Source organism: Geotrypetes seraphini, chromosome 4 (assembly GCF_902459505.1).
Source record: "Geotrypetes seraphini chromosome 4, aGeoSer1.1, whole genome shotgun sequence".
Taxonomy (NCBI): domain Eukaryota; kingdom Metazoa; phylum Chordata; class Amphibia; order Gymnophiona; family Dermophiidae; genus Geotrypetes; species Geotrypetes seraphini.
In genome coordinates, this window is record NC_047087.1 from 95,907,524 (window position 1) to 95,921,088 (window position 13,565).

Genomic DNA, 13,565 nt, shown 5'->3' on the forward strand with positions numbered 1-13,565 from the left:
TATATTGTCCCTGTCTTGTGTTGGATGACAACAACTTTGGCAGGGTGGCCTACAAGGTGTTTTTTTAAAAAATCCTTTTCTTTTTTTTATGTTAAATAGCACAAGTTTTGCTAGGACCTAGTTAGAACATCAGTTTCAACTATTTCTCCTTTTCTTCTTTGGCCTCCCACCTGATTTTTAAACATTTCACCCACATCTTTACCACCTATGTGGTATATACGAGGGGTTGCCAAAAAGTTTTCAGCCCAACCAAGGTGAGAATGAAGTAGATATGGTTCAATTAGTGATCTGAAACAATGTCAAAACATAGAATTTCGTTTCTGCAAATTGGCAATTAACGAAATAAGATAACACTCTTTTCAGCTAAAGTGGCAAAATAACGCTCAGAATTTAGAAAGCATATAAAAAGAGTTTCTCAACAGAACAAAGAAAGCAATGTTGGAGAGGTGCTGATTGATTTAATCCACTTGTATATAATTTAGCGCATGTCTCTGCATAAGAAGACTTGTTCAGCTGAAAATATAAATATTTATGAAAACCATCAAGAATGATGTAGCTGAAATGGAACTCTCACCTTATCCAGAAGAGCTTGAAAAAAGAGGGAGGGAGAAATGTGCCTTTTTCCATCACTATTGAATTATGTGAACAGCGTGTCTAAGTAATAATGGTGCTTTGAGAATAGTCCAACTCTGACTACCTCTTAATCTCCCCACATATATTTTTCCATCACTATGCATTCCCTGAAATTAGCTGAGAACTTGAAGCCATAACATAGCAACCTGAATAAAGTATATTCTTCTTTAGGATCCTATAATGTCGCATTATCCTCTGCTTAAAAGCCATCCTGAGCCTATCGCCATGATCTCTGTGGGCCTGTTTCATCACATACTGTATGTGATGACTATGGTGCCTTGTCTGATTGTGTTAGGAAAATGGATTCAAAATACTAGGATATGGACATTTCAAAAAACACTCGTAACATACAACAAAGTATCATTCATCACTGCACACTGGTTTTATAGACATATTGAACCTATTCAGATAACTGTTCTGTTTCTCCTTGGGGGCATGGTAAAACTGAACATATGTCAGTGTGTTAATGCATTCTAGCAGACTGAAGTTCTTTGTGGGCGAGAGGGAGTGGAGAAATAAACTGGGAATCAGAGTTCAAATCCTGCTTCTCCCACTGATGCTCTCTGACCTTGCAAAAGTCACACCATCCTTTATAATACCTTAGATACAAAACTTTAGATTCTCTGATTAGCAAAGTACCTATTGAACTTGGCAGTGATTAAATCTAAAAATAAATCCAGTCATGAAGAGCCCTGCAGCTATTAGTAAGAGTTTTAAAAGTCTATTCTAGTTTGTGCTTGTGTTAACTTGATACATACATCATTAGTATTAGTTATACAACTGTGATATCAAAACAATTTTTAACCACCTCACAGCATAATTTCATTGTTCGGCAAGTGATGATGCCAAATTCAAAGTGGCAAATCAGAAGTAGTTGAAAACATATTATGAGGGGCCACTGAAAGTTCTCAGCCCAACCAACAAAGTTGGGGCAGTCTCCATCAAGGGCTATACACTTAGTCCAGTGATTTTCCACATTTATCGTTCTGTTGGAAAAATACAGAATGAAAAAAGTGGAAAAATCACTGGACTAAGTGTATAGCCCTTGATGGAGACTGCCCCAACTTTATTGGTTGGGCTGAGAATTTTTCAGTGGCCCCGCGTACATACATGTAATTTAATAACAGCCATTTCAGCATGCAAAAAAATGCTTTTGACATGGAAATTCTATATAAATTTTCCTCCTTAAAGAACAATTTTCAAAAGGGCTTGTTGAGATGTGTCCCTCTGCCATGCACCCTATAGTGCTTAATCTGTTTTGCAACTGTGGCAGGGTGAAGTTCCTGTCACAGGCCAGCAGAGGAAGCCTGAGCATAAGATATGGCAAAGGCTGCTGGGAGCTGTCTACTCACCCTGAGTGAAGTAGGATGCAGAAAAGGACAGGTCCATAGCAAAGAGCTAAGAAAAACAGAAGCTTTTTCAGGAGCCAGGTGATACTTGAGGGGAGGAATGCTGGTTTTGGCCTAACCCTCAGTAAGGCAGATAGACCAGTCTGCCTAGTAGAGCTTGGGGGGTGATTAGGAGGGTATCCCAGGCTTGATGACTAGTAGGGGGCCAGGTGGTTGTGCGAGTGACCAGGGATGTGAGTAACTGGGGTGTTTTCACAAAGAACAACTGAAGGACAGGAAGTAAGTTCTCAGGAAGAGCCCTAAGAGAGAGACTGGCTGAGAAGGAGTTCTCAATGCATGTGTCTGGGAGAAGGTGACTGGGAGAGTCCTCAGTATGTGCATCCAAGATAAGACAACTGAACAACTGCAAGAGAGCCTAGAAGAAGGAGTAGCCAAAGGTCCCTGTAGAGTCTGCAGTTCAGGGGGCTCAGGCTTGACAACCGGCAGTGGGATCAGTGAACTGTTATATCTACACTGTAAATGCTGCAATTTAATCCACCCTATGCCTACTAAGTCTGTATGTTATGTCTTCACTGTAAATGCTGTAATCTAAACCCTATTGTCTATACTGTAAATGCTGTAAAGTCTGTATTTCTTACTAAAATTAGTCCTACCCATACTATGAATATACTCTTGTAACCTGTTCTGGGCTCCTTTGGGAGGACGAGCTAAATAAAAGACTAAATAAATAAATAAATAAAATTGATGAAGTGTCCAGGACCCATGGGGACCCAAGAGGCTAGGGAGTAAGGAACCGGCGGTGACCCCAAAAGATGCAACTAGAAGAGCTGGAGACCAAGGAACATGGCTGAGGGGGTCTGATAAGTGACCAGCAGAAGGACCAGTGGGACTAGTGGTGACCAGTGGAGAGACCAGTAATGAAATCTGGAAGCTGCCAGAGCAGCCCAAGAGGATGCAGCCTGACAGGCCCAGGAGAACATATACTCAATGTTTAATTAAAGATTTCACTCATACCGGTATTCACTTTTCTATCTCAAATACTCTCTTTCATACACAAAGTGCAATCATATCCAACTGTCACAAGCTTGTGCAGCCAATCAGGGATGTTCTTTCATAAGAACAGATTCTTACTACATTCTAATCACAGTTTTGAATCTGCTTTAACACTTAAAACTTTCATAATTAAATAAGGATAGAAACTCCATAAAATATGATAGGAAAGGGTAAGCACTCATACAGGTGTATAGGTGTGTGAGTGTTCCCATGAGTCTCCTTCAGAGCAATAGGCCAAGGGATGAGGGGGAAAAAAAACGAAGTGGCAGTGGAGGTATGAGGCGGTTGTTAAATCAAATGCTCAACAGAAAAGATAAGAGTCTTAAATTTAGGTTCCAAATGCTCAACAGAAAAGAAAAGAGTCTTAAATTTAGGTTCCAAATGAATGAATGTAGGGAGGTCATTCCATAGCTTTGGTGTGACAACATCAACAACAAAAAGCAGCACTGATGAAATCATAATGACCCTGTGTCAAGTGAGCGAAGGGTTTGTGTAGAGGTAAAGGGAATGATCAAGGATGATAGGTAAGAGTGTTGACCAGTTGAGAATGTGGTATAAAGATAGATGTGTAGTGGCGGTCTGGATGAGCAAACGCTTCTAAGAGGATTACACAGACCACTTTATGAGAAATCGCTTCCTTCAAGGAGTTTAATAAAACATTACACATGAAGGACTGTATTCAAAACCGTTACATTAATTGGCATAATTTACTTTCCTGCATATATGTATAATTTACTAGTTTATTGCCCTCCGTTCATGGACAGTAAGCTTGTTATTTTATTGTGGGAGAGAGAGTTTGGGATGGTTTATTGTAGACTTAGAAATCATTGTTAGAGGGAATCAATTTACTGAATTTTTTTGCAACACTGACTGTTTATTACACTTCGTTTTCCATACAAAAGATTTCATATATGGGCCGGGGGGGGGGCAGGAGGGATGATGGATGAACTTCTTCAGGGCTCATAAGATATCAGGGCCCTGGTGTGGCTTGCTTTAGCTTCTAGACACAAGACTATTAGTGGGAAACGGTTGGGAAAGGGATTGATGCATATTATGTGTAAGAACTGATGATGGTTGATTCCCTATACCAGGGGTAGGCAATTCCGGTCCTCGAGAGCCGGAGCCAGGTCAGGTTTTCAGGATATCCACAATGAATATGTATGAGATGGATTTGCATGCACTGCATCCTTGAGATGCAAATCTATCTCATGCATATTTTTTGTGGATATCCTGAAAACCTGACCTGGCTCCGGATCACAAGGACCGAAATAGCCTACCCCTGCCCTATAGTGATGTTGTTGCTCCATTGTTTCTTGCTTGACTGTGAAGTGTTTTATATATGCTTATGATTGTTTTGCTATTCTTATCAATAAAAACTGTTTGAACGTAATTGGCATAATTTGACTGGTAGGACCAGAGAAGAATAGTAAGTCTGTGTATCAGCCTATGCCAGAGATCTCAAAGTCCCTCCTTGAGGGCTGCAATCCAGTCGGGTTTTCATGATTTCCCCAATGAATATGCATTGAAAGCAGTGCATGCACATATGCATATTGTAGCCGGCAAGCTCCAGGCCGAGGGCCTGGGATCACTGGCCACAATTAAACTCTTGTGAGTCGCTGCGGGCTTCACAAGGATATGTTCTTTCAGCGTTCAGTGAAAGGGGCACCATCCAAAACAAAAGGTACAGTGTCAAAATAAATAAATTTTTTTTTTATTGTTCAAACAGAAGAAAACAGTAACTTGCTTGTCAGGATTGAAATAGCAAAGCCAACGGGCTTCCCATACCCGGTAAGCACAAAGTTCAATAAACAGTCTCTGGTTGAGAAATCAAAAAGAGTCCAAACTCAAACAAAACTCTCCTCCTCAGAGGTAAGTTCTCATTTAAATCATAGTCCAGGTGGAGTTCATTACCAAAAGAAAGGAAAACTTTTCTACCAAAACAAAGCTACAAGTCAGTGCAATAACACTGGCTTCTTCAGCGACTGAAGACTGGAAAGACAGTGTGCACCATGTAGTCTTGAATCGCCAGAAATTAGGCCCACTATCCCACCACGTAACACGGGGCTAACCCACTGTCTTAGCATACCATAGTACACTTAACTCAAAAAGGGAAAGCGCAATTAAGCTTTCAAAAATGGAAAAACAAAACTTCAAAATAAAAGTCCTTGCTTAACTCAGCATAGTGAAAATCCACTATTTAACATGAGTTAGAATTATTCAGTCTGAGAAAAGTTAGTCCAAAACAAACTTGCCATAAACTTCAGCAACATTCAAATGCTTGCTTTTATGAGGCAAACCTCCATAGGAGCATTCTCAGGAATCAGCCCAACACTAGCTTCAGGGCTTGTTTCCAACTCCATGTCACATGGTTCCTCATTCAGACTGGAAGGTGATTCTTCTCCAGCTTCTACAAACTCCATGGCCTCAGGAGCTTGACTGCTATCAGGAGCTCCCAGCCCTGAGCCTTGTGACCTTCCCTGCTGCTGTTCCTCCCTCCTCTGATTTTCTAGGAGCCTAGTCTTCAGGGAGAGCAGCTTGCAGCCCCGCCCCCAACCCTCAGATGGAAAGGATTTCCGGTGATTCACCTTGTGACCCAGAGGGAGATGGGAACCTAGCACTGCTGCTCTCTTACTCCCTCTACAGGCCCTAGAAGGAAATTCGGTCTGAGAGGCTGAAAATGGGCAGTGTCTGGATTTGCACTGGGACCTGTACTAGGGACACTCCTAGCAGGCATAGTCTGCTTATCACAATATTCATTGGGGATATCCTGAAAATCCGACTGGATTGTGGCCCTCATGGAGGGACTTTGAGACCCCTGGCCTATGCAGATAATCAGCGAACTGACGACTGTGATTTGCTCTTACTTTACTGCGAGTCTGGTCTCAGTGAGTTGTTGTCACCTCTAGAGATGTATGGTTTTTGGAGGAGATTTGCTACTGCTGTTTTTGAGTACAAAGGAAGTATTAATATCACTGTGCTATACTTGTGAATGTGGACTTTGTAAATATCTTGGCTCCAGTAAACAGTTGCTGTTTGGAACTATCACCTCTGACTTCACTCTGAATTGCTTGTCTGGGAGATGATCCAACTAATTTGTTAAAAAAAATTGTGTTTCTTATGTGGCTCCTTTTATTGCAGGTTATGGTTCGTAAGTTTTTGAGCCAGAGGTTTACACAGTTGGCATTGAAACCTGCATCACTTGTAGGCCTCAATGAGAGTCTTCCATTGTCATATTGACCAAGCTCTAACTTACCCTTTTTTGAGTAAGTTTATTGAAAATTTTATATTTAAACAGATGGACAAAGTAGTGTTTCATTTCAATCTGGATTATGATGTAGAGATGGTACTGAGACAGTTCTTTTATCCTTGCTGAGTGACAGAGGAGAAGGATGCACTCATAATTTTTGGGATTTTTCTGCGGCATGTGATTTGATTGATCTTATTTTAAAGGCAAATCTGTAAGGTGCACAATGAGTGTGCCAAGTTTATAGAAGATCTGTACTTACATGTGTGATTAGTACAACAAACTGGCATTTTCATGCATAAGTGTAGATGTCATTCTATAAACTTAGCACTTATATCGCTTTAGACCAGATTCAGTAAATGGCGCTCAGAATTGGGAATCCAAATATTGGCACTAAGGGCCAGATTCTATAAATGGATCCTAAGCGTGCCCACTCCCTGCAGTTGTCAATCAACCACTAGGCATCCTTTATATAATTCCGCCTAGCAGCGCCTAGGTGTGCGTTGGTGTTGCTAGGTGTCCTAGAGGTAGGCGCCGATACATTAGGCCAGATTGTGCTTGGCCTAATTAACCGGATGCCTGGCCTAACTCGGATGCCTCGCAATGCCTAAGTCAACTATGCAAATTCTCTGCCCCTAACCATGCCCACTTTTCAGGTGGGTGTTCTTGGGCATTGGAGGGTGCCTTGACTTAGGCATCACTAGGCGCTGCTCTGAGTTGTAAAAGAGTAAAAATCGCTGTGACCTTGCTGTAAACTTGGAAAAAAGTTTACAGCAAGGTCGCAGCGATTTTTACTACTTTACAACTTTTCACCAGCTGCATTTGAGGGTGCGTGTATCTCTGTATTCTGTATGGTTTTTCAAATAAACCCGGTGAACACTCACAAGACTCCTGAGGCAGGCCGTTTAGGCCGAAACATGTACATGTCGGGTCATTGAGTCATTGGATGAATTTTATGAGGCTTTGGATGAATAAAGGCATTTGGACTTATCAGATGAGTTGAAGGACACTTTTGTCTAGTGCGCACCATTCTGATTGGGACAATTCCACTTTGGTTTTGTGCATATAATTATATAACTTATTTGCCACTTTTTCCACATGTAATTATGTGTACATGAAACCACTAGCAAAAATTATGCAAATTGCTGAAGAGATGATCAATCATGCAAATTTTGTAGTAGTAACATTACATGCAGAAAATAATGCAAAGAACAAAAAGCCATGTGAAACTTAACTCTCGGGAAGGTCTGTTAAGTTGTTTTTCAGATAAAGTATGCAACTTCACAAATTCATTTGCCATATTATTTAGATGAGATTTAGCATGAAGGTATGGATCTTTTAACAGAGGTGCTGAATTATTTGTGTCAGTAACCGACATCTTCATCTTGTTTTCTTACTTACTTGAATTTATTTGCAACTTTTTTTTAGACATTGTTGATGTTGTAATGAAATTAAAGGAAAGCCAGAGATACAAAAGAGTATGTATCAAGTTAGGATAAAAACTTGTATTATAACTATGGTAAATTATAACCTGTTAATTGTATGTTAACTTGCAACCCGTTCTGAGCTCTTTGGGGAAAACGGGATAGAAAACAAATTAAATAAATAAATAAATAGATATTGCAGCAGCAATGACACTGGGCAAACTAAATGGTTGTAAAAATCTATATTGGGTTCCTATAGTCTCATATTCTGTTCCTAAATTTTTATGATCCACTTGAAGACTGTATCTGAAAATGTATTATTAATTTATAGAGACTCCCTTTCTTGATTTCAGATGCAGAGCCAAGATATTTGATATCTGTGAAACCAGCTGCAAATCCAAAGAAGTCATGCTCAGGTACTGTGTCCAGGTACTTCATTCTCTGCTGTACATAATTAGAATATGTATGGGCAATTTACAAAAGCCATGTAGCTGGTACATCAGCTGCCTGAAATCTGTCTAGCTTGTGCAAGAGGGATCATCGATGTGTGTTCCTTTACCTACAGTAAAAGTTGTCAGGGCTGGGTGATGGGATGGGTCAGGGGAATTCTACATTTTTCTAAGGAGGAGGAAAATAATTAGAGCTATATCAAAATATTAGTCAATACACACCTACAACAGCCCAGTAAGTAATAGATGCTTTTTGAAAAGAATACACAAATATAAGATGATCCGAATATAAGTCGAGGTACTTCCCCCCCCCCCCAAAAAGGAGGAAAAAAAAGGTTGACTCGAATATAAGCCAGGGGGGATAATATTCATGTGCCCTGCCCTGCCAGGCTGTGCACCCAGCCCCCTCACTCCTTGCCCTGCCAGGCTCTCCACCCTATCCCCCCCTCCCTCACTGCCAGGCTCTGCACCCTGTCCCACCTCCCTGCTCTGTACACTGTTCCCTCTCTCTCCTGATGTCCTGCAGGCCTCCACCAAGCCTGCCATATGACCTGGTGGTCCAGTGGTAGGCCGGGACAGGAGGGATGCCTCCTGTTTCCTGTCCCGGCCAACTCTGACAATTTTTTACCTCCTTCCCGCTTCCCCCATATGCCTTTTTGAATCCCTAGTGGTCCAGCAGTGTACTGGGCAGGAGCTTAAGATCATCACATACAATCACACCCAAGTCCCACTCTTTTACAAAAGAACGGAAGAGGTTTTAGCACCAGCCGGCGCGCTGAATGCTCTGCGCCACTCAAATGGTCTTAGAGTTCCTATGAGCAATGGAGCAGCGCAGAGCAATCAATGCATCGGCCAGTGCTAAAAACCTCTTCTGCGCTTTTGTAAAAGGAGGTAAGTTAGGTAAGTTGTCTATTTAGGCACCTAATTTTATGAGCCTAAATTTAGGCACTGTTTATATAATTCCCCAGTAAAAGCTAAGAAGCCCATATTATTGTATGGGCTTCTTATTATTTAGCATTTGATAATTGTTAGCACACCTTAGCAAAAATAGCCCTATATTTCTTTAGTGGAAAAATACCAGGGATATGAAAAGCTAATAATAATTATGTATGTTGTTCTTCTTGAGAAAATACCTATAAAAGAAGTAGGTGCAAATCTCTTTGGCTCCATTTCTCCTAGCAGTTTTCAAAGGGGCCATACCCATGCCATTTTCCTTAGAGAACTGGTGCAGTCTTGGAGAGGAGTATCCATGGGTTTTTCAGTTAGCTAGCTAGTTTTGAAAATTGTTATGTGCAAATAACTTTTTCCTCTCATATTTTCGAGGTTTGGGGTACAGCCCTTATGAATACCGTAAATTTGTAAATAATAAACATATCTTCCATATGTATGAGCACTTCTTCGGCACTGGACTTTTCTCTCGGTACCCCAGGATGATGTCACTCGGGGCGGAGTCAGCTCTGTCCCAGGCAAGATTAAATCATATGAGTGGGGGGTTGTAACCGTCCACATTTTACTGTAAACTTAACTTTTTCCCTAAAAACAGGGAAAAAGTGAAGTTTTCAGTAAAATATGGGGGGTTACAACCTCCCAAACCCCCCACAACGCCCCCACAATGCGGCACGATCTCTATTAAGTAAAGTGGGGGGGTTCCCCTCCCACGCCCCCCTGTCGGAGCCCTAAAAACAGTAAATTTTCTGCGGCGCGCACCCCCGTGCTGCGCTCAATTGTCTGGGCACGCCTTTGTCCCGGCGCGCTTTTGACCTGACACCTTCTAAAACACAGCGTGTACTCAACTTTTTACAAAATCTAACTTACTGTATTTATGGCTGCAAAATACTCGTGAATAACCGAAGTTGTGAGTGCTGAACTTATGAATATGGAGGGAGACCTGTATATATTTTATATATATATATATATATATATATATATATATATATATAATATTTATTTTCTTGAGGCAATCAAAGAGTAATAGAGGTCAGAATGAAAATATTTCAGTTCTTATGCAATTATCTGAAAGCCCTAAATGATGCATTATTGTATATGCAGGCATTATATATTAAAAAGCCAAAAATTCATTTGAGATCCTCAGCTGGGCTAGACTTGAAGGTAGAGCTGAATTCCTCACTAACCCCATGCGCCTTGCAGGGGAGCGTGCTTTAAGTCATGGATATGTGCCACCATGGTACTGTAAATCATGTTTGCAAATGGGCCAGTACTGTCAGTGATACGTTATGTTTTCTGCTCAACAAAAATTGTGGTTGAAATTTATAGTTCATAATGGTGGCCAATGAAATGGTTCCATGCCAGCTGTGCAAGATCACCGACATACCATTTAATGATTCCAGCTCAAGTGATTATGACAAGATACAGTTCCCTTTTTAGCAAATTGCTGAGTTCTGTTAGCTAAATGGTTTAAAGAAATCTTTTTCATGTCAGCTGATTAGGCTCTCAAAAGGGAAAAAAATGAGAACAATTTACTGTGTTACATGGGTCGGAGCCTACTGTTTCTGCAAAGTACAATTAAGATGCTATAATTTAATGCTTAATCTTCTTTAATTGCTGGAATCCAACTCCACTTCCACAATACTCAGCTTTTCCTTAAATCTGTACTTCTTTGAGATCTTTTTTTCTTTCTTTCTTTTTTTCACCTAGCAGTGTCCTTCTCCTCTGAATTTCCAGTTTAATAATAATAATAACAGTTTATATACCGCAGGACCGTGAAGTTCTATGCGGTTTACAATGCTTAGAAATGTTATAGATTGCGTGAACAAACAAAGTACAGATTTAGCGACAGGTGATTCTTGCGCTCGGTTGTTAAGGACTAAGATTGAATGGGGTGGTCTCCTAAGTATTTCAGGAATAGATGTGTTTTCAGACGTTTAGGACTGGGATCTGGCATCATGAGTGTTCATTCACCACCACTCAGGGATCCCCCCCCCCACCCCCTATACCTAGAGTGATCATTGTAGTTATGATGTTGATAACGGAACTTTGGATCAGGGCTTCATCCAGGACCTTGTAATCATGGACCCTGAATCCAGCCATTAGAGGGCAATTCAATAAGTGGGTGCCTCCTTTGAGATGCCCCAATGCCATGCAGTAAGAGCCTATTTCATAGTGGTATCTGGGTGCCTGGATTCTGTTACAGACCACTAGTGTAACCCACCATCAGCACATCTAAATGTACATGACCACAGTTGTACTGCCCTAGACCTGGCATAAGGGAGATGGGATTTGATATACTGCCTTTTGGTGGTTACAATCAAAGTATTTTACATATTATATACTGTACAGGTACTTATTTTATACCTGGGGTGATGGAGATTTAAGTGACTTCCTCAGAGTCACAAGTTGCTGCAAGTAGGAATCGAACCCAGTTTGCCTGGTTCTCAGACTGCTGCACTAACCACTAGTTATGTAAATGTAGCAATGATGTACATAACTTGCAGTGTTCTGTAAATTGAGCACATAAGTGGCAGCTCTACACATGCCCCACCCATGTGACTGTCCCCCTTGCAGTTATATGTTATGCCTCATACACACATTATTACAGAACTAGTATTTAAGCCCATTACATTAACGGGTGCTAGAATAGACTTGTCTGTCTGTCTGTCTTTATTTTTTTCTCTCTCCTTGGCCGCTATCTGTCTGCTGTCTCTCTACCTGGCCACTGTCTGTCTGTTTCTCGTGCCCCTTCTCCAACCTGTCTTTCTGTGTGTGTGTCTTTATTTCTGTCTGTCTGTCTATCTCCCTGCCCCCTGCCTGTCTTTTTATCGTGCCCCTTCTCCCACCTACCTGTCTTTCTGTGTGTGTGTCTTTAATTCTGTCTGTCTATCTCCGTGCCCCCTGCCTGTCTTTTTATCATGGCCCGTCTCCCACGTACCTTTTTTTTTGTTTAGAGTGCAAAGGGCAACCGGCGCACAGAAACCGCCGCTAGCTCAGCTGTAGGAAGTGCTATCTTTAGCTACTATAGCAATTTCAAAGAATTACTTTATTTTTGATCAGAAGTTTTTTCAACAAAAATTAGGTGTGGCCAAGGGGACATCTTTTACTCCTTCAATAGCGAGTCTCTTTATGGCTAAATTTGAAAAGAATTGGATCTATAAATCAAATTTTATGGTTCACATTAAATTATGGAAGAGATTCATAGATGATATATTCTTATTATGGACATTGACTCAAGAACAGCTAAGGAATTTTTTGAGATATTTAAATGAATACCATCCTACCATCAAATTTGAAATGAAGAGTAACACCTATGAATTGACATTTTTAGATGTTAAGATTAATCAAGTAAATGGGAATTTTTTAACATCTGTATTCACAAAGCCAACTGATAAGAATACATTATTGCGATACACAAGTATGCACCCGAGTGTTTCAAAGAACAATCTCCCAGTATCACAATTCTTCAGGTATAGAAGAATTTGTCATTCAACTGAGGAATTTACTAGTAAAGCGGTAGAGCTGAAACATAAATATAAAGTACGTGGATATCCAAAATCAGTGATTACTAAGGCGTATAAACGAGCAAAATATAGTTCCCTGGAAAAACTGTTACAGTATAAACATCGTTTAGAAAATACTGACTTTGTGATATGTGTTATGCGATTTTCTGATGTTTCTCAGCGACTAGGAAGAAAGATTAAAAGCTTATGGCCAATGGTGCAAACTAAACAAAATTGCCAAGAATTGGATTGTAAAGTGGCATTCTCATGGAATAAAAATTCAAAAGATCTGCTATGCCAGGCAGACATTTGGTGTAGTAAAGGGATGGAAAGGGTGGGCTTATTTCATTGTAATAACTGTACTGTTTGTCCTCTGATTAGTGAAGGAGATGTAGTTCTAGTTCCATGAAGAAAACCTTGGAAAATGACAAGTGTGGTTACTTGCGAAACTATGGGTGTAGTGTATGCAATAATGTGCCCGTGTGATCTTTGCTATATAGGGCATATAGAGATGTTTAAAAACTAGGTTGTTTGAACACCGGTCAAACATTACCCATAGAAGAAAAAGAACACTCGTTTGAGGACTTCAAATGCTTTGTACTTGATCATATCCCAGCAACAGCAACAGCACATAGAGGAGATATAAAAAAATAAATTATACCAGAGTGAGCAAAGATCAATTTACTTCTTGAATACCATTTGGCCCAACGGTTTAAATCAAAAAATAGAATGGTATGCGTTTTATTAAGTTATGAGCCTTTGCATTTTTGTTCTTTCAATAAAGTTCAGCATTTTTGTTTTTTCAATAAAGTTTTACTTTTTGAGTTTCGGGAGGAAGTGATGTCACAATATCAGGAGCTATAAGTCAGGCACCATTGTGGAGCCAAATTGTGGACGGAATAGGAGGGAATTCCCTGAAGCAGCCATTCGTTGGTGAAACAAGTGCCTTGTTGGATTTGGAC

General features: G+C 40.5%; 1 protein-coding gene across 50 annotated transcripts in view; it reads left to right on the forward strand.

Moving 5' to 3' along the window:
• Nucleotides 1-13,565, forward strand: part of ABI3BP (ABI family member 3 binding protein) — a 433,553-nt gene that overhangs the window by 98,654 nt on the left and 321,334 nt on the right. For all 50 annotated transcript variants that reach the window (XM_033942670.1, XM_033942663.1, XM_033942658.1 and 47 more), the window contains exon 3: nt 8,057-8,119. In XM_033942670.1, the coding sequence (XP_033798561.1) occupies nt 8,057-8,119 (63 nt within the window). The remainder of the gene's footprint in view (nt 1-8,056; nt 8,120-13,565) is intronic.